Source organism: Maniola jurtina, chromosome 5 (assembly GCF_905333055.1).
Source record: "Maniola jurtina chromosome 5, ilManJurt1.1, whole genome shotgun sequence".
NCBI lineage: Eukaryota > Metazoa > Arthropoda > Insecta > Lepidoptera > Nymphalidae > Maniola > Maniola jurtina.
The window spans coordinates 12,883,102-12,905,763 of NC_060033.1; the positions used below are offsets into that span (position 1 = coordinate 12,883,102).

The 22,662-nt window shown below is 37.3% G+C and overlaps 1 protein-coding gene across 1 annotated transcript; it reads right to left on the bottom strand.

The window, feature by feature from the left end:
- Positions 1-1,502: 1,502 nt before the first annotated feature.
- On the bottom strand, positions 1,503-22,374 carry LOC123865205 (PHAF1 protein CG7083). Its single transcript, XM_045906086.1, has 11 exons — positions 22,135-22,374; positions 14,708-14,790; positions 13,251-13,378; positions 11,384-11,543; positions 10,191-10,286; positions 9,403-9,553; positions 8,146-8,348; positions 7,381-7,505; positions 6,814-7,003; positions 6,287-6,382; positions 1,503-6,024 (listed from the first exon to the last, which is right to left on the bottom strand). Exons 1-10 carry the CDS (start codon positions 22,196-22,198, stop codon positions 6,296-6,298), a joined length of 1,287 nt encoding a protein of 428 aa, XP_045762042.1. The 5' UTR covers positions 22,199-22,374; the 3' UTR covers positions 1,503-6,024; positions 6,287-6,295.
- Between the last annotated feature and the right edge of the window lie 288 nt (positions 22,375-22,662).

The following is a 22,662-nucleotide window of genomic DNA, read 5'->3' on the forward strand; positions in this document are numbered from 1 at the left end:
TACACGTATATAGGTACTTACTATAGTTATATTATACGATTTTTATGCCAGCCTTTGTGGGTCGTACACACCTGTCCAACGGGCGCCAACGAAGGAACACGGCGTTGGTGAAGTTTGGACCTTCGTTGGCCTTCGATGATACATGTACATAACATTGGACTACCTAGCGCCAACGATGCCCCTTCCTTGGCTATTGTTGGACTAGTGAGTACGTTTTCAAACGTTTTTGTAGATGGAATAAATGTCAACAAATCTATGAAAAAGGTGATATTAATGTTGATCAATCGATTTTATCGCATCGCATGTTTGTACGAGCGATTGGCAATTAGGATTGAGGAGAGCACTTTAGACCAAGGACAAAACAAGTAAAATACACCTACAGGTGACATTATTTAAATATTAGGTACAGGCTGGTACCCGCGTCTTCATCCGCATGAATTTTGGTTTTTAAAAATCCCGTGGAAACTCTTTGATTTTCCGGGGAAAAAGTAGCCTATGTCACTCTCTAGGTCCTTATCTATACTTTCGCATTTATAATATGGGTAGTGATTAGGTAGGCGTTGTGGATCAAAGCCGCAGCGTGTATACCTAGCTTAATTCATCGATCATTTTGTAAGGCTGACATAATGAACATACAAACAACGTTATGAATTAGATGATAAACCTGTGACGAGTACAAGCCACAGTGGACTAAGAGCCAGCGAGTGCCAGACCTACGTTATTTTATAAAAGTTGAAAGTTTCAAGGAAACTTTCGGCTTTTATAAAAACCGAAGATCTGGCACTCGCAGGCTCTCTCTACAGCGAGACGAACGTAAGCTAATTAATTATCATTATAAAAATATCCCCCTAAAGTAATATGTACGGTCATTATTATATTATATTACCACCTACTTTTGATTTCCCTTCCCCTTCCCTTCAAGTGTTTACCTACGCTTGAAGGAAAACTTTTAAATACTTTGTGTCACACACTGTACCTAAACTTATATAAATTGGCAGTCTAAATCTAGTGCTATCCTTTTTTGCAGGGAGCATTATGAAAGGGATAGCAATAAATTAGACCCGTGATTATTTAAGTTTTGTTTAGAGATTGTGTACTTACAACAGAATCCGTCACAATGCTGTTGTACACGATCTCTAAACTAAATTGACAGGTCTAAATTTAGTGCTATCTTTCTCTGTAGGGAGAATTATGAAAGAAATAGCAATATAATTAGACCCATCGTTTTTGTTTACAGATTCTGTATAACGAGTTATCAAAAACTGTGCGAACCGCCAAGAGCTTAATTCGCATTTCTCCGAGAATCGCGCTCTAAAATGAGATCTATACTCGTAGATTAGATCGTACTATGCCTTTGCTCAGACTTAAGACATTTAAAAAGAGACAGTATTGTCTCTGACATAAATCTGTCTACTTTTAACACTATCATCTAGCACAAGTTAGGTATAGTATCTGTACTACCTACTACCGTCGTCATCTTTGATGTTTTTGATTTTTTTGCTGTGTTCATGCTGCATATACACCAGTTTAAGTGGATCAACGTTGGATATGCAACATTCGTTTAGCCTTCAATGAGATGCTGTTTTTCATCAAAAACTTTATTCGAGTGTTGCTATTTAGGTATATATGAGTATTTTGATTTTTTAACATACATTTGTATAAATATAATAATATCCGTACAATACAGTGAAGGGGGCGCAGCGTACGCTACCTTATACTTAATACTTTTTTTAATGTATTATTTGTCAATTTTTTTAACTTTTTTTTATGGCACCACAGCCACATAACTTCACAATCACACATTTACTTGTGCATTAATTAAATAAATAGTTTATCTATGAGCTAAGAAATACTTTTCGGACATGAGCCAAAATTTAAATCGATTATAAAGTCATTTTTTTTACCCAGATTATTCATGTAAAAAAGGTTATAATCAGAAACAATGATTACGGAACCCGAAAAAGTGCGAACACAATCACAAAAATGTTTTCAAACACATTCGAAATTCAATTCGAAAACATAGCTCGTTTGTGATTGGTTGGTGACTCAAAATGGTTAACGCCCACTGAGATTTTTGTCTCTGTCATTTGTTTGGGATTACGTAACAGAGAGAGCGCTATACCTACTAACTTTTTTTTGCTGATAGAGTTAAGAGTATATAATTACACTCCCTTAACATTTAAGAAGTTCTTAAACAAGGGGGGTTTCTGGTTACCACCACAACAGTTGGTACAAAATACAAAAAAAAAAATATTATAATTAACACTCGATATTTATTATTAATCATTTCATATTTAGATATGTACAGAATAATAATATAATATTACTATGTATAGATATAGTAATAAAAAAAAATATAATTCCAGCTCAGGTCCGAAAAGCATTTCAAAATCAGATAAAATTAAGCAATATAAGACCTTACGACCATACACCCACGTTTTATATTGCCTAAACAGCGAAACTGTATAACATCACAACCAGCGCCAGTAAGCGATGTACTATAAGCTCATTGAATTTTCGACTTTAAGGGTTGTATCACACTGAGATACCGTCACCAGTAGGTAGGGCCAAATAAAGTGGCCAAGTTACAGTGATCGCAAATAGTCCAATCTGAAGTTTGCACAAGTTTTAGGTTATGATCAATAGGGCGCATTTTGACTTGGCTCAGACTAAAGACACGCGACAGCGTTATATCGCTAGCATAATTTTGTCTCGTTTTAACTGAAACTATATATTTTTTATTTAGCTGTGCTTTAAAAACCTTAAAGCCTCTCTCACTACTAGCTAAAATGTACAGTTGCAGTAAGAATACCATGAATAAAGTCGCTTACAACAATAACAATGTTTGCTTTCGTAAAAGTCTAACATATGCTTTTGATGACATTACATTTGCAAAGAGCAACCGCCGAATTTCTTGCTGGTTTACTCGTTAGGAATGGAATTCCGAACAAGTTGTAGTGGTAGATTCGTTTTATGATTCAAAACTACTCGTGCAAGTTTCTTTGAATAATGATGTAAATTTCTATTTCTATAGTGTGGAATCTTAGTGTGATAAAGCCCTAACACAAACTAAAATGGAGACTAAACTTGCACGCACATTGGCGCAATACATAGCTAACGCCAAACTTTTTGATCGCTCTGAAGTTGCAACGACCACATGTTTACGCCAGTACGATAAGCACAAAGCAATTCACTCCACCCCAGTATGAGTGCGGGGTGGGTATATGCTCTATGCCCGCAAAACTGTTCAAATGCTTATGAGATGCTAATCGTCACCACTTTAGAGCGATCAAGATGTTTGGCGACACCTGTAAAATTGACTGAAAAAATGAGGCAGAGTTATATTATGTGTTTGAAATATTTGACTATGATTGTGTAAAATATAGATTTAAAACTTATTGCGAAGTTGTAACCATAAACATAAAATTGTATAGATAACGCATAGATAATTGATTGATTCTGTATATTTGTTTAAAAGGAACCAAAATAGGTAAAAATATGATTGGGCACATGACTTCAATTTCATACTCACCCAATTTTCGTAACAACATACGAATAAATTAAGTAAAAATATTGCATTGAACTTACAGTGAAATAAGAATTGAACTATAATTTTTCTATGTGAGTAAATAATCTTCCTTAAAAAATAACCGCGTATATTTTATTTTGGTCTGAGCAATAAGTGTTTTTTTTTTGTAATTCTTGCATCTGAATGGGACCCTAATAAATACAGGACGCTAAAAAATGCGTATTATTTTTTTCCAAGGAGTTAATTATTTTACACCGATCAACTTTTTTCGACTCTTTGAAAAAACCGATAATGGAAAAACTTTAGAAATCACTATTATTAACAATAGTAACGATTAAGTACCCTTATTTATTCATCTACATGTTGTAGATATATGTGTAATAAAATATTTGACATAACATGCTGCACTGTTCTGAGTGGTGTTAATGACAGACATAACGTTTTTATATTAGAGTAAGGGCAGAATCCAAAATCGCAAAACACCTTTGATTCAGACAGATTCTCAGTAAAAAAAAAAAAACAAAAAAAAAAAAACAATTTTGTTCAATTGTTATGTGTATCTGTAAACGTTTGTATGTGTAAATGTAATATCGATTTTTTTCTTTCAAGTCCATAGCGAAAACAACGAATTTCGATACTTTTGCAGATGTTGAATGTATGGGATACATAACTTTTACGAGAGTTTATAATAGTAATAATACAAAATGATCTTATTCAAGACCTTTGATTGTGTAACGATTTTAATGAATGAAATTAAAATATAAGAGCCCATTCAAATGTTCGAAGTGTAATTGTGACATTAAACTAACACACTCATACAACACATCGCGTTATACACATTCCAAGCGCCGAAGCCTAAACCCTAATCTACTTGCGCACATTGTGAGCAAAGACAAATAAGTTGATTAAAAAGGGTTTAATTTAATTAAATATTATATTATTTATCAATTACCAATAAAGTCCAATCTTTTCCTTGTATTCATTTGCAGCAGTTTTCAAGTAATACATATTTAAATACAAATTCTCCTCGAAATTTTGAATTTTACTGTATATTTTTATGTACTGCTTTTGTTTTGTTAATCACCGTTTGTATACCAAAAATTGTACAGCCTAGTCAGCGTTTTCTTTAAAGGTTTGTGAAGTGTAAAGAATTTGTAATGATTCTTATCAATATTAGATTAATTTAAATTTGAATTACTTAATTTTTACGGCAGCCAATAACTTTGACTGTCAAATTGATTTGCGACGTATGATTTTATTGAATCAAAATGTAAACTTTAAGGTGCATTTACATTTTCACACGAAGGGCACGCGACAGGACATAAGACGTTTTGTTCACAACTTCGTCCCCGGTACAGTCTCGCCAATGTGAAAATGTCAATGCACGGTAAGAAGAATATTCTTATTACATACTTACAAATGAATACAAGGAATCAAATCCCATCAAGTTAATTAAACATTGTAAAGGAATCGAAAAGTAACTAAAAATAATTTGTAGACGTATACGTGAATAAAATAGAACGTCAGTGATATTTTAAAATTTCATAGACAATAAATTCATAGTAAGAACTATGTACACCTACCATAATATGCTAATTTTTTGTTTGTTTGTTTTTGACAGTCGCCACTTTTAAACCTTAGTCAATTTTATTAAAATGTTTTATAAAAACAATAGGAAATTGAGAAGAAAATATCATTTAAAAAATTAAAATTATAATGAACTGTCAAAATTGTTAAATAACTTTAACAGTTCTTACTATGAAATATTAGCCATTTTGTTAAAATTAATAAGAATAATATACATAATTAAATGATTTCCCGAAATGGCGAAACTTTTTTGTCAACTATAGCCTATATGATTTGCATAAATTAATTAACACTATACACTAATAAAAAGCCAACCATGGCAACATTGTGGTGCTATCGAGAAAAAAATATTTTTTGCACATTTTTTTTTTTAGTAATTTTTATCACAATAACACACGCCCTAGCAAACGCTTCGATTTAGAAAAAATACATTCGATTTTTGACAATACATATTTCATAGTTCTCTCCAATTCAAAAATATTTACATCTTAAGTCTATACATTTTTTCAATGAAAAACATCAGATTTTTTCGGTTGTAAAACTTAAGAACACATTCGACTAATTTATTTTACTTTATTATTACGATTATTAAGAGAAACCTTGTCTATTAACTTACATGATTTTAAAAAATCTTTTTTTACTGTCCATTGCTGCTAAGGAATTAAATAAAACTTATTTAACACGCCTTGAGATCGGTCACTCACTTTTATTTTTTTTATAGTTTTTTTTTCACAGTTTTTATCACATTTTTTTGTTAAATACTGTTACCTCTTAGGTTGCATGTTTTCAGGATATGTTTCACTTTGCCAGAGGGTCCGTGCGGCGCCACACCAGTGGAGTATGTTTTGTGTTTACTGACAAACTGACTGCATTCAGGTTGTGAACTTTTTACCTTTGCTCGGAGATACCTGGTGAGAGAAAAGCAAATCTTTAAGGTGAAACAACGTACAGACGTACGTTCAGACAGATATGCCTTTGTGAAAATACTTCTTACGCGCTTCTCCACACAAACATATTACGCGTATTATTCTATTATCACGCCAATCATTGTATTATTCGTTGTTCTAGATCTAACACTATGCCAAATATCAATTTATTTCTCTATTTTCTATGCCATAAAACACACGCACACACACACAGTCATATGTGTATAATATATGTGTGATTCACCTTGGTGTGTCACGCGATAGAGTTGACAGCGTAATGCGGGCGGGTGCCCTCGGGCTGGTACAGGGTTATCGACGCTATGTAGTTATTTGACATCACCTGAAACAAACAATACACCCATGATTCATTTAGTGATACTATTAAACATCAATTTAAATCATGAAAACCCAAAATACATTGCAAATTTATTCGCTATCAAATAACCATAAAGACAATGAAAGTGAGCGAAGCAAGCTCAAATTTTTTGGCATTATATCTATACTAATATGATAAAGAAGTAAAACTTTTAAGTTTATTAAGGGGTGATTTCCGGAACTAATAAAAACTACATCCCCATGCACTGACCGGGTAAACTGTAAAATATATCATGCGGATAAAATCGTGGGCAAAACCTAGCGAAGTAAATATAAGAGGAGAGGTGTTTTCTATTATCTAGGCAAGCGTGCTCCAAGCTATACCTCATGATTGCTTTTAAGCAGGATTGTCGCCAGCGCAAGCCTATCTCGCATTAAAAAAAATAAAGACATTACCTCAAAGATCATGTCCTGGTAGCCATAGCAGAAGGTAGAGCCGAAGGGATTGGTAGTGTTGGTGGAGGAGGCGCGGTTTAGCACAACGGGGCGCTCGCACACGCGCAATGCACGCGACACACTCTCCCACTTGCTGTAAGCCGTGATGCAGACCGCGCCGCGGGACTCCACTAGAGCGTTTGACTCGCATCTGGAAATAAACACGATTTATTAGACCGATCTGTTAGACAAACCCGACGGCTAGCTACAACAGGTAGGTATAGCTAGTATATAGCTAGGCAAAGCTTTGCAATTTGGTATTGAAGGTCTACATCTTCTGAGGATGCTCTGGTGTTGGGGCGAAACGTGCGTAGAGTGGTGTTGGGATTTGTATGGTGCTGCGTGGTGGCTGGCTTTTCCTGCATATTTATCAGTGGGAGGGCGGGCGGTGCATATCGCATGCTACATGTTGCACCATACAGATTTGTTTGGTTTAGCGGATTATAGCAAATTAAGGTTTTTTTTTTTGTGCAGAGAAATGGAAGTATGAAACTTGACAAATAAGTACGAAAATTCTTTCACACATACTTATCGGGCTGAACGTTGAGTTCAAACTCGCAGCGATGGTACATGTTGAAGTTATAATGCCCTGGGTAGTTGGTGTGCAACACAAACTTCTTCACTTGGTGCGTGCGCGCGTCGAATAACACGTCCTGAAACAGATATGCGAACGTTATTCCCCAAATTATTGAAGTTTTTAAATACTTGTGGGGTGCCGCAAGGTTTGATAATGGGCCCCTTTGTGTTTCTAATTTATATCAACAATAGAATTAGTAAAATTAATGAAATAAACTAAGAGAACATATTAATTATTTAAAAATTAAGTTAAAAACTTAACAGTTTTTAGATATTTTTATTAAATTGATAAATCAAGAAGACATCATACCGACATAAAATATTAAAATTTTTATACTTTCTACTAAAAACATTGTTATCTAGAAGATTGTTTTTTGAATAAACATTATTGTTTTGAAATATAATAAGACTTAAATGGCCTATGACCTAAATGGGTGAATTTGGTAATTTTGGAAAAATGCTAGTTTTGGTAATTTAGCCAAACGATATAAGGTAAAAAATTGCACTCAAATCAAATTCGCAATCTCGCACCGGACCGCACCCCCACTAGGTACACAAACGACATCAAGCGATTCTCAGGGAGCCGCTGGATTCAGGCGGCGCAAGATCGTGGAGAGTAGAAGTCTCTACAAGAGAACAGTGTCACCCACCAGCAGTGGGCATCTATTGGTGGAGTCCACGGCTGGACATAGCTCCAAGGATGATGATGAAACTCACCAGACCAAGCGTGAAGTAGTTGAAGAAGTAATCGGAAGCGGGGGGCGGGCGGCGGCGGGCGGTGGGGCGGTGGATGCGCATCTTGTCGTCCGCCTTGTAGTACAGACGCGCGGGCGCAGCCAGGGCTCGCGACACCGCTTGACAGCTGTCACCGAAACGTACCACGCGTCTTCTCGCCGACGCTGGCTCGCCTGATCGAATACCTGTAATTATGGATAATATAAAATTCACATCCAGGGGCAATGACAGCCAATGTCTTCTCTGATTGGTATGTGGTCAGCAAGCGTATGAAATGAATGTAAAACGGCATCATGTCTTATCTAAGACCACGTTGTTGTTATGTTGAGACGTACACAGCGTACTTCGACTTTGCTCAGACTTAGAGCAAAAAGGAGACAAAAGTATAACTGGCATACTTAGATATCTGTCTAGTTTTAACTGTCTTAAGTCTAAGCAAAATCACAATAAGCTCTATAGATTTCAGCCTTTCTACATACATGTATGCATTGCCGACATTGGCCGACGTTTCTCCTGAGAGTGAACGTACCATTAAACAGGAATATGAATTACATACGAAGATCTTAGTAACGAACAATGGTGTAGACGATGATGATGATGATGATAGTAATTGTCATATAGAAGGGTGGTGATGGCAATAAATAGATAATTATTCCACAAACAACAGCAATAACAGATTTTGATTGGAATGATGATAATCTAGTGGCGGTTGTGATGATAATTTTGGTGAACAAGATGATGGTAATAATAACGTTTTAAACGATAATAAAAGCAATGATATTGGTATCTTAATGATATTGGTATTTTATCAACACAGGTGATTGCAATTAAATTATAATGGCTAAGACCTTGACGATGACGATATACTTGAAGGTGAAGATTATGCTGACAAATCGATATTAATAATACAGATTATAATAGTAAAAACAAATAAGATAAATGTTTGCAGTGATAATAATGATGGTAATTAATATAACGATGGCAATAATATTAATGATAAACAGAATGATAAAGTTATGAGAAGTTTAAGCGTCCCTGCCATACATTTACATTTAAGAATCGACAGTACGAAAACAAATCACTCTCTAGGTTTTTAACTGTACCCATGCAGAAATCAAGTCATTCGTTTCTCCGTTGCGACGTGATTGAAGGACAAACCAACAAACAAACACGAAAACAAAAAAACAAATGCGAAAGTGCATTTATAATTTGGGTAGTGATGAAATGAAACGGGATTACCTTCCGTATAAATATGCAACCGTAGTCCAAGCGTGGCCGTGGGAGATCTCAGCACGTCGCACCGTCGTAAGTGCAGCTGATGCTTGTAGCAAGACAAGGGAAGGTCGGCCAATGGCGCCGAACATCTGCCGCCGCTGGCTGATCGCGTTAACTGCAAATGCGAGTATCAAGACCAGGCGTCAGATTGGAACCATGGATCTATATATAGCTAAGGATAAAGCATTCCTAATATCTCCTTTTTTTTAAATTCCGATACAAGTTAGCCCTAGACTGCGATCTCACCTGGTGGTGATGATGCACCCTAAGATGGAAGCGGGCTAACTTGGAAGGAGCATGGAAATTCCATTAAACCTGTACCCCTGATCGGTTTTACACGGCATTGTAGCGGAACGCTTGGCAGCACGTCTTTGTCGGTAGGGTGGTCAATAGCCACGGCCGAAGCTTCTCATGGACGCATCCATCCAATAAAAAACATAACAATGAACCCGTTTCCACCAATGGCAAGCTACAAGTATGGGGATAATTGAAAATGATTGTAGGATATCACACACAACGTGGTATAGCCCATCTCTGGTGAAAAAACAGTCTAAGAGTCTGATAGATCGGATGCCAACTTGGGTTGGTACAGCTGACCAATATTTTATTATGTATTTACACCTTTATCTGCAAATAAATGGAATTGAAATTGAGAAAAAGGAAGAAAACAGAGCTCTTGCCCTCTTCGCAACTGCCATGTTATGGCCTATTGTCGTCAAGGGCAAGTCTATCATACAATAAAAAAGACTCACCTGATGCTGTGAACCGTAGTATATCGTCGTTCGGGAGACGACGGGCGAGCCGCCGTTCGGGAACTGGAGCGAGCCTAGACCGTGCGCGTATCCAGGCTAGAACAGTACAAGAAAGACTAACTTATCATTTCAGTAAGGTTTAATATAATAGTACATTACTATCCAGGACGGTAATAAAGAAATTGCCGGCTCAGCAATATTGGAAGGATGAGGCGAAGACGAGTATTTGCAAAGTGATATACTAAACTAAACGAGGTCGTGGGTTGCTATTTCGATCGAGACTTGTATAGTAGGTATGTTTCTCTCTTTTGCCAGGAAACAATAAATAAATGAATTCAAGAAAAAAGTTATATTGCAGTTTGGACGGTTAGACAATGATAACAAATTGAAAACTTGCTCTAATCTAGTAATAATAATTCTTCTTTCGATGAACCAGTTTGTCACTTTTATTAACAACTTAAATCTAGATCAGACCAAAGTATTGGAACATTGCGTGTTGCTAGGGAAGTTATAAATCGACATGTAGCTTAGTTTCAGATCTAAAACAGTAAAAACTAGTAATATCAGCGTATAATACATTTGTTTGGAGAAGCGCGCGAGAAGTGTCCTTAAACACGTTTTGGGGCCTCACCTTTCACCTTGACGACCTCCCTGGCGCAGTGGGAGTGCTATGGTCTTATTAGATTGAGGTCCCGGGTTCAATTCCCGGCAGGGGGAGAATTTTCTAATTTCAAATTTTTCTCTGGTCTAGTTTCTTGGCTAGTTACCACCCTACCGCCAAAGCCATGCCGCCAAGCGATTTAGCGTTTCGGTACGATACTATACCCCTTCCAAGTCAGTCCGCTGCCATCTTAGACTGTATCACCACTTACCGCCAGGTGATATCACAGTCAAGGGCTAACTTGTAGTGAAAAAAAAAACACGTCCTGGGGGCTTACCTAAAATTTGCTATCGACAGTCGCGTTGAAGCAGTGCTCCACCTGCGTGGTCGAAGGCGTGACCTCCGGAGAGTGTTTTTTTTAAATTTTTGTCACTAATACAAGAGGTGGCTGCTACCTCTGACGTGGTGTCAGAGACGTTTGTATGTTTTTTTTTTTAATTTTATAGAGTAAAAAATACTATATATAAAGAACTCCGGAGAGTTGAAGTACATACCGCGGGGGGACAATACTGACCATGTTTTGGGGCCTCACCTCAAATTTGCTATCGACAGGGAAGTAAAAGGACAGGCCCCGGAAGTTGAGCGCGAACAGGTGCCGCTGGCTGTCGTAGAGGCCGGGGTGCGTCGCGCCGAAGCAGTGCTCCACCTGCTCGATGGAGGGCGTGATCTCCGGAGAGTTGAAGCACATGCCGCTGGGGAACAAAACGGATCATGTTTCATGCCAAATTGATACCACAGGCGGTCGTCAGAGTCAAAGAACAATCGACGTTTTGCTACAAGTTCCCTAACTGTCGTCTTGTCGCTTCGACGACACTGGCAGACGATGAATGTTACCTACTTTTGACGCTAGGTAGCCTAAGAAACGACGACTTTTCTTTGATTACAGGTCACCCCCATCCTAATATTTGATAGATCATCGATCTAGGATCAAACCGAGAGTTCCCTCACTCTAGTCCACTCTGTCAGAGTCGTATATACTCAATAATGACATATGAATGATAAAATCTAAGATGACAGTTATCTTTTTGCCGACTCAAAGCTGTCGTGCATACAAGAAAGGTGCAAGAGGCCAAAGGTGAGCCCAATGGACATCACGGAAGAGAGGCACCAGCACATGTTCTGTGCTGAGGATGACCAACGAGGAAGTTTTAGTTGGAAGAAACCCTTTGGGGAGAGATCAGGGGGGGCATCTTAAGATTAAGATGCCCCCCTACCTCTAAAATCTATAAAGGCCTCTTTCTGATCTGCTTCATAACTATGCAAAAAGATTTAGGGCAGATTTGAGAGTCAAAATACTCATTACAAAAGAAGTATGTCCCTGAACGTATGCTATGGGTGGAGACAAAATGAACAGAAAGGTCACCAGGTCGCCAGATACGCGATCAGAATATGTTTACACGCAGTAATCTTACGACATATTATGTTGGTAGACAGGCGTGACTGTTTTTTCAATATATCGATAGTAATAATTGATTCTGCTGACAAACATAGGGGTAAAACGTTGCCCAGACGACGAGAAGTTCCAGAATTAGTGTTCTTATTAAATAGAGTCCAGATCGAAAGATCATGTGAAGATGAGAATCAAGGATAGGTTTTTTTTTTGATGTTCGATTGCACACTAAAGTAAAAGCGAAGGACAGGGAAATGTTGAGGAGATAGGAACGTGACATAAATTTTTAAAGAGTTTAAGAAAAATTTTTATTTTTAGGAAGAAAAAAAAGCCTTCCTTCCTTCCTTAAAAAGCCGGAAGTCTCTGATGGCGCAAACAAATTGTTGGTTTGTCAAAGTTACAGATTACTGACTATGACGCTAAGAGGAATTATGAAAAAATAAAAAGTGAGAAAGAGAGGTAAAGAAAATATAAAACTAAAACGTTCTTACGGTACTTCTCACGACGAGACAACCAACAAAATGGGAGATCAATTAAGAGATATAAAGATAGTTTTTTAGAATATAGACAGCTATTGATGGTCTGCTTCTACTATTTTTTTTATTGCGAAATCGGAATCAAAAGTGCAAAACCAATCGGAAGTTCCGAACTTTTAGTACCGGAATCGAACCTCCTTATCTCTGGTTCACGGTTTCTCGCTGTTCTGTGTTAGAACGACGAAAGAGGAACAAGCTTGTGAAGTCTGAGCACTCTCCAAAATGTATCCGGTAAAAGTCCGATAAAAAGGCGACATTGCGACAAGCTATAAGGCCTCCTTCGCACGAGAACTTTTTAACGTCCGTTAAAAAGGCGTTCAAATAGAACAAATGCATTCCCAAGTATCTGTTCACACGTCAACGCTTTTTTAACGCGCACTTTGTATTTTCAGCGCAACGCCGGGTTTTAACGCAACGCTTTTTTAACGCTCGTGCGAATAAGGGGTAAGAAAGAGATGTTTTGGTTGACTTACCTATACCTAAGCTTAACTAATTTCATATTGTATATTTCTATGATCTTCAGCCGCTGCGCGACCGGGTCGAATATCAACCGGATGCCGTCCTGCGGCATATTTATTACTAGATCTACTGATAGTGGATTCTGAAACAAACAAAAAACTAAATTAATGATCTTAAGGCGCCAAGTTTGCTTCTCTCTCGCACGTTCTAACATTTCAATGAGTGTGAAAGAATCAGTACAGTACACTTTTAACAAAGACTGAGCGCGGGTCTGCTCTCAGAATAAGAAGTCAACCACGCTGGTCAAGTGCGGATCGACAGACAGACAGACACACACCTTTGAGAACATTATAGAGAACTCTCAGGCATGTATGTTTCCTTACGATGTTTGTATTCACAATCGGCGAATGGGTCGTGAAAAGGTAACAGACGGACTGACTGTCATATGTACGTGTATGTCGCATGTACACCTACTATGCATACATAATCCATACTAATATTACAAATGCGAAAGTGTCTGTCTGTCTGCTAGCTTTTCACGGTCCAACATCTGAACCGATTTTGATGTTTGGTACAAAATTAGCTTACATCCCGGGGAAGGACATAGGCTACTTTTTATCCCGGAAAATCAAAGAGTTACTACGGGATTCTTAAAGGCACATCCGTTTAACCGATTCATATGAGGTACAGAGGTAGCTTGCATCCCGGAAATTGACATATGCTACTTTTTATCCCGGAAAGCAAATAGTTCTGACGGGGTTTAAAAAATCTAATACCACGCGGACGAAGTCGCGGGGATCATCGAATAATAAATAACATATTCATGGTAGTAAGTAATCAAAATAAAATGAACCGTAAATCTTATGCGTATTTTATTATAACCGTCTGTACCTACACTCAGTCTTACGAGTATGACGTGTATAGTGATAATTAATTGATAAGCAAGCCTTTGTTTCGTTAAATAAAGCAATAAACTTCTGTGATTCATAAAAATACGCGCATGTAAGAAAGGAGGTAAACATCCATAGTCCATAGTAACATTATAAAAGCGGAAGTGTGTCCGTCTGTCTGCCAGCTTTTCATGGCCCATTCACTTCATTTTTCCTCATTTTCCTACAATATATTTATTTTTAGCCCCGACCCAAAAAGAGGGGTGTTATAAATTTGACGTGTGTATCTGTGTATCTGTCTGTGGCATCGTAGCTCCTAAACTAATGAACCGATTTTAACTTAGTTTTTTTTTTGTTTGAAAGGTGGCTTGATCGAGTGTGTTCTTAGCTATAAATCCAAGAAAATCGGTTCAGCCGTTTGAAAGTTATCAGCTCTTTTCTAGTTACTGTAACTGTCGGGGGTGTTATAAATATTTAATTTACTCTTGTATATTTTGTTGGCGTTGGGTTAGTTAGGGTTTTTGGTGGATCAAAACGTTTTCTATGCGTATGTTTTATCTCATGAAAGTAGGTATAGTTACCTGATCACTGTAGAGGACTTGTACACCTCGTATTGTGCCAACTTGACTCTGTATAATCGACACCGCCTGGGAGAAATGCATTCCTGGAAACAGATACAAAATATATAAGTATAGCTGTACCTATGCCAAATATAATCACACTATAATATTATAAAGGCAAATGTGTGTGTATATTTATTACTCTTTCACACAACTTTACTGTGTTTCCTACCAATTACAATCCAGGTATCTTTAAAACAAGAGTGAATAGGCACCTTCTAGGTAAACGCGTCTCATCTTAGACCACATCATCACTTTCCATCAGGTGTGATTGTGGTCAAGCGCTTACCTATAGTGAATAAAAACAAAAAAAAAAAAACAAAAATAACTGGACGGATTTTGCTGATTTGTTACGGAGATACCTTATACCCTGACATAGGTAATATATAGGCTACTTTTTATCCCGGAAAATCAAAAACCTATACCCACGCTGACAAAGTTACCGGTATCGTCTAGTATTTTCATAGTTCAAACATCTTGGAGGATTCAATCAATCAACCAGCCTGTTTGCGTCCACCGCTGGACACGGGCTACTTATCCCGAGAGCAGTTAGTATCCTAAAGATATATGGCGTGGCAACGGAATAGAGATTCGGGTTTGATTAAACTAGCCAAATCCCTTCAAAGTTGGCGCGCTTCCATGCTGCATCGTTACTCAAGAGATTGCAGTCAAGGGCTAACTTATACCCGAAGAAAATAAAAGAGAACCTAACCACCATGGCGCTGTGAGGGTAGTATGAGATATATGTACATAGGATATCGGTCATGTGAATATAATAAATCAGTGCATGCCGAACGCTCGTGTTTGATTGTCACTCTTCACAGGCGCCACCCTCAGGGTCGCAATTAAAAATCTGCGCTGTATATTATGGTCTCGTATTTGTGCTGGCGATGTTTTTCTTTTATTTACAGACCAGCGCTTGGCCGCAATCAGACCTGCTAGCAAGTGATAATGCAGCCTAATATGGAGCACGCTTGCCTAGAAGTTGCCTATTCACTATTGACTTGAAGGTACCCATTTTAAAAGTGGAAGCGATCATGTGTTTGTACTTGTGTGACGGCCATAGACTAAGAAAGATGATCTAATAGACAAACGCGGCTAAGAGCTTTTATGCCATGCGTAGCCATACGCCTGGTGTTCAGAATTCAGACCGAACTAGATGTTACCTAGCCAGCCTAGCCTATCTGTGGCACAATTAGAGCCTCAATAGCTCAACCGGTAAAGGAGTGGACTGAAAACCGAAAGGTCGACGGTTCAAATCCAGCCCGTTGCACTATTATCGTACCTACTCCTAGCACAAGCCTGACGCTTAGTTGGAGGAAAGGGGAATATTAGTCATTTAACATGGCTACTATCCTTTTTTTTTTAATTTAAATAAAGGTTTTTCTTCCTTTCTCTGTAACAGGAATATGTAAATGCGAAGTCGCGTTAATAAACACAACCGCTAATTTTATGTAGGTTGTTATGTCTACGATAATTACATTTGTTTTGCCCGTAATGGCCGATAAGCGAAATGCTAATGACTCTCGTGCAAACATTTGTACATGCTTTTTCGTTTACTCGTCTCCCACTGGAGACCAAGGTATTTGGGTGGCTTATGTTTTTTTAATAACTAACTGACCCGCCCCGACATTCGCTCGAGGGGAATCACGCTAATATTATAAAGGTGAAAGTTTGTGTGTATGTTTGTATGTTTGTTACACTTTCACGCAAATACTACTGGGCGGATTTGGCTGAAATTTGGAATGGAGATAGATTATACCCTGGATTAACACATAGGCTACTTTTTATCCCGGATAATCAAAGAATATCATAATTTTTATGATAGTGTTTAAATAGCTACACTTCAAGTAATTTTATTTCTTTCTTCTCTTACCACCGCGCCAGGAATGTCGTCAAATGTAACGAATGCGCGTTAGAATATTTGAACTACGAGTACGACCCATCATTATTCATCAGAAATCGCAATGATTCGAACAATTGCTTCATATTCATTGTTGTCTCTCAACCTTTGTTAACTAGCGACGCTACATAACGCTCTATCAAAACAATAGGCGTTTATTAATTATTTTATACTTCAAATGGTTCGAATAATAACTACAGTAATTATAAGGCGGGGAAACTAGGCCACCGTATCTGTATGGCCGTTAGCGGCAGTCTAGATGTCGGTCCACACAAATGTAGTTTATTTAAGAGGGGTCCACCGTCACTCACTTCATACAAACGTAGTTCCAATTTCATTTGAATATTAAGCAATCAAAGTCTATGAAATTTTGCAGACATATTCTAGAAACTAATATCTATGTCTGTGGTTTTCCAGATTTCTGTTAATATATTCGGTTTCAAAGTTAGGCGGTCTTAAAAATTCACATACAAATCTTTGAGCCCCTGTAATTTTAAAACTACATATTTTTAGAAAAATCTAAAACACCACAGACACAGATATTAGTTTCTAAAATATGTCTGCAAAATTTCATGAACTTTGGTTGCTTAATATTCAAATGAAATTGGAACTACGATTGTATGGAGCAAGTGACGGAGAGAGCCCTGTTAATTTATTTTATTCAGATACGAGTTAGCCCTTGACAGTAATATCACCTGGTGGTGATATTACAAGATGGAAGCGGGCTAACCTGGAAGGGGTATGGCAGTTTTCATTAAACCCATACTCATTTGGTTTTTACGCAGCATCGTCGTACGGTGAGACGTCGGAACGCTAAATCACTTGGCGGCACGCTTTGTCGGTAGGGTGATAACTAGCCACGGCCGAAGTCTACTACCAGACCAGACCAGAAATTTAGAAATTGTAAAATTCCAAACCCTGCCGAAAATCGAACCCGGGACCTCTCATAAGACCACAGCGCTTACCACTGCAACAGGGAGGCCGTCAGTTGAATTCTCATTTGAATACTATCCAATCAAATTCGATGTAATTTTGTAAACATTCTAGAATATCTATGTCTGTCGTTAACCAGAGTTCCTTATTATTAGTTCTATGGTTCCATGGTATGGTTTGTTCTATGGTATCTTCTATGGTTAGCGTTCAAATGAAAGTAGTGATCTGTAGGATACATTTGTTTGGAGCAATTGGAGCGCACTACGAATAAACTCGTCTACACGTACTCCAATTTTGGTTTTTCCGCTGCATGGGTAGGTACGATATGTGCAGAATAAAATAACTAAGGATGGGCTAAAGGCATATGGTGTGTGACTATTTGCCTGTATCTTTCACAGCTTTCGCTGAGAAAATCTTAACGGGTCACGGATATAGCATGCATCCTCCTGGGGAAGGCTATAAGACACTTTTGCACCCGAAAAGTAAAGAGTTTCCGTTATGTTAACGAAGTTAACGTGATGTCGAGAACAACGACCTCGCTAGTTCAGTGGTAAGCGCTATGGTATTTATAAGCGGAAGGTCTCGGGTTCAATTACCGGCAGGGGTTTGGATTTTTTTAATTTTGAATTTCTGGTCTGGTCTGGTGGGAAACTTCTGCAGTGGCTAATTACGACCCAACCAGCAAAGTCGTGCCACCAAGCGATTTAGCGTTCCCGTGTGATGCCGTGTGGAAACTAAAGGGGTGTGGGTTTAATAAAACTGCCATACCTCTTCCAGGTTAGCCCGCTTCCATCTTAGACTGCATCATTACTTACCATCACGTGAGATTTCAGTCAAGGGCTAACTTTTATCTGAATACAAAAAGCATCACCTAACTACTAAATCAGCTGAGTACATTTTTTCGCAATGTACGACTAAATAGCTACGTAACAGATGCGTCAGCCGCGGAAAAGTTACGTCGCCAAATATTGGAGAAGACGAACAACGCACATTTACGCGAAATTCCGGGTATTGCCCCTGCGCAGATTATTTATTTTGTTTTTCTCTTCACTACTGAAAAGAACAATGTTTGTATTCAAGGTCGGAAAATATTATTGATGCTGACGAAAACATTCTTACGTAGACCGATACGCTGATAAAATTGGCATACGCAATAACAGAAAGCGAATAATCTACATATTTCGTAGAAATAAATAATTTCGAAAAAATACAATAGGTAATAAGACTGTTTTTTTCTATTAATAATGATGATTCTGGTAATAATATTATGAATATCTGAAATAATATAAATAATAATGTTTTAAATGTTGCATGAAATTAATTGCAAAAAACCGGCCAAGTGGGAGTCAGACTCGCGCACCGAGGGTTTCATACTCCGGTATTTTTTTCGATGTTTTTCACGATAAATCAAAAACTATTATGCATAAAAATAAATAAAAATCTGTTTTAGAATGTACCTACCTACCTATTTCATGATTCTAGGTTAACGGGAAGTAGGTACCCTATAGGTTTTCTTGACAGACACGACAAACGGACAGACAGACAGACAACAAAGTGATGCTAAGGGTTCCGTTTTTCTTTTTTAGGTACGGAACCCTAAAAATGTAAGTTTATTAAATGTTAATAGAATAAATGGCTTTTGTACAATCGAAAATTATATAAATGATAAAAAATAATGGATTTGACTCCCTCCAGCAATGCACAGGGTCTGGTGTAACGTATTTGGTGGAAAAAAACTTATCATTTTGCCTATGTAATTAATTTAATAGTGACCTGGGTCGAATTAAAACAATGTTTTTCGAAGTTGACTCTGCCAAAAATCGAACCCTGAACGTTATTTTAACGGGACGATTATTTGCACAGCCGCGCGAGGGAGTTCGTCGAACTCTATTGTTTATAGTCATTGGGTTTACTCAAGTCTATTAATTAAGAGTTTTTACGATAGCTTTTAAGACCCGATTTGGTCAGTTACAAGCTAGCGATCCGTCCTGGCTTCGCACGGGCAACCAGAGTATCCACTGATTTTTAGTTTTTAGAGTTCTGTACCCACCTCAAAAAGAAAAAAACCCTTATAGGATCACTTTGTTGTGTATCTGTCGATCGTGTCATGAAATTTGGCGGGTAGGTAGGTCTTCTCTCTGGGCTGGTTTCCGCACTTAAACGTTTCCGTCTGTTGTGCGTTAGGTAGGTCTTATAGCACAGGTAAGGGGAAAACCTGATAACCCTGAATTTGTGGTTAGGTAGGTGGTACATCACAAAAATAATAAAAGATGTTCATGAAAAATAATAATTAGTTTACTTAATTCATATGTAGATGGGATGTCCATCATTAATTTGCAATATTATCTTGTACCATGGTACCCTTCAATGGCGTACAGCTCATAGAGGCATAACAGCACTGCTTACCCTAGTTGTAATAAATCAATGCTTATTTTTCATTATGACCTACTAGAAAATAAGTTCATATATAAATGCATACCCTGGCTTCAAATTCTGTGCACGCCACTGGTACCCTTCGTGTGCAAGTCAGACTCGCATATAACTGATTTTTTACGATACCTTTTGACTACCAATATGGTCATTTACAAGTTTTACTTTGGATATGTGAATACTTTGGAAATGTGAACCAAAGTATCCACAGACTTTAAGGTTTTTTACACAGACTGCTCAAAAAAAGGAGTCTAAAATTTTGACTCTTGTCAGAGTTTATGAATGAATGTACATATATTTAATGTATGTGAGATTCTTTATTTCACCATGACTTATAAATATGGGGTATTATTGGAATTCTTATGTCATCCCGAGTAACAATAGATATAATTTTTTTGAAAAAATCCAATATAAGTAGTCATGTTTTTAATTTTTCAAATTAAGTATTAGTTGTTGAGTAGTTACTGTGAGTCAACCTTTAAAGATATTTGAGTTATAGCATTGGGCACTTTTTTGGGTCCATTTGAGAGGAATATTTCCACAGTAGCTAGATAGGTAGGTACATTGTTAAATCTGGTATTGAGGCCGCGTTAGGCAATAAAGCAACTGTTACACAATTTACAAAAAATATTTTTTGATGGCTTAGTGCCATTTTAAGAAAAACAAAATCTTGATATTTCACCATAATTGTGCAATAACAAAAGAATGTGCTAATCCATACTAATATTATAAATGCGAAACTGTGTCTGTCTGTCTGCTACGTTTTCACAGCTCAACTGCTGCACCGATTTTAATGAAATTTTTGTACAGACTTAGGATATATTCCGGGGAAGCATATAGGCTACTTTTTATCCCGGAAAAACAAACAGTTCCCGCGGGATTCATATAGACACATCCGCTTGACAGATTTGTATGAAATTTGGTACCGAGGTAGCTAGCGTGCCTGTAATTGACACAGGCAACTTTTTATCCCGGAAAATCAAACTGTTCCCACAGGATCTTTAAAAACCTAAATCTACCCGGACGAAGTCCGGGCATCCTCTAGTAATCCATAAAGCACTTTGACAAAAAACATGTCAGCCAGATGTGACTGTTCAGCCGAAATTGGTGAGAATGGCGGAATAATAAATTCATATGGTAACTATTTTAGACGTATGTATATACATAATTAGTTTCGTACTAGGTACTTCCTATAGCTGAGGTCTGGAGTGGATGGAATTTTAAAAAGGTACTTAGTTTAAGTACAATGAAATAAAATGTATTTTGCATATATTTTGTATTTTTGCATGTATTTTGTATTTTGCAGGACAACTTGTGCCACTTTAGCAATGGGCTCTACAGGCTCAGAAAGCATAGTCTACTGAGCAGGCAAGAAACTCAGCAGTTTCCTCTCCTTCACTTGTGCTATAAGATATACTTGCCTGCCAAATTTCGTGATTCTAGGTCAACAAGAAGTAGCCTATAGTTTTATTGAGAGACAGACAGATAACTTAGTGATCCTAAAGGGTTTTTCCTTTTGAGGTACAGAACCCTAAAAATTAAATAAATACTTATGTAAAGAAAACTGCTCCAAATACTAAAAGAGATAAATTACTTAACTTTAGTAACTATTTACTTGAATTTAGTGATTTAGTGAAGGAGTAAGTAGGTACTTGAATGTGCAGTCAACAATTTGAAGAGCAGTTACACTCCACAAAGTGTAGATGTTATTAGCAACAAGCGTTTAATCATTTATAATTTCTTGTTATCGTAAATAGTAAAGTAAGTATGTAAGTCAGGTCGACCTAGCAATTACCACCATATCTCATATTGAAAGGGTCTTCAAGCCAACCAACGGTTAATAGAATATAAAGCAATTGTAATAATAAAAACTATGAATAAACATCACAAAGATTTCATGGTCAAGTGTAGCGAAAAAAAAAATAAACATTACATCCACAGACGAAACAAAGGCTCGGCTGACATTTCGAAAAAAATCAATGAGATCCTGAAATGCAGGCTGCAATGGCTATAAACGGTTGATTAATTGATAAACCCTCTAAAACACCATTGCATAAGCCGCGTCCCAAAGCAATACAACGCAAATTCTTGACGTAATTCGTAAACATAAGCGGGAGCTTACCGAGAACGAACTCCCAGGCCTCACAGCCTAGGGAGCGCTCTGGAACGATTTCTAAATCCAGCATTATGCACAAAACACTTATCACTCACTAAACTAACTAACTTTCACTCAATAAAATAGTTTTTTCAACACAAAATCCTCTTTTACGTTGCCTTTCTTTGTTTGCCAACTTTAGTTTTCAACCATTTTGTATTTGTCAGAGAAACTGTCATTACAAACAGCTGATTGTATTCTGCCAGGGCCGTATTGTGAAATCATGTTTAAAATAATATTGAATGGAAAAATATTACGCAGAGGAAATAATATTAGGTACGCGGCCGATCGTCAGCCACTTTATATATGTGTCATCCGCATAGAGTAGGATTATTTTACCTTCACATAAAGTTGCCTTCAAACTACGGAAATATAATATAATATGTAAATATCGCTCACCCTACTTTTAAATGTCACTGTTCACACTTAGATGTTTACATTTAAAAGTAGGGTGAGCGATATTTATATATTATATTATATTCCGTAGTTTGAAAT

Bases quoted from the DNA above. Each gene is read 5' to 3' on its own strand.
- LOC123865205 (XM_045906086.1), bottom strand. From the start codon at position 22,198: ATGCTGGATTTAGAAATCGTTCCAGAGCGCTCCCTAGGCTGTGAGGCC. The intron at 9,554-10,190 runs GTGAGTCTTTTT...TCGCATTTGCAG, and splicing joins ACTACGGTTCACAGCATCAG to TTAACGCGATCAGCCAGCGG. The intron at 6,383-6,813 runs GTAATGTCTTTA...TGTTTGTTTCAG, and splicing joins ACCAGGACATGATCTTTGAG to GTGATGTCAAATAACTACAT.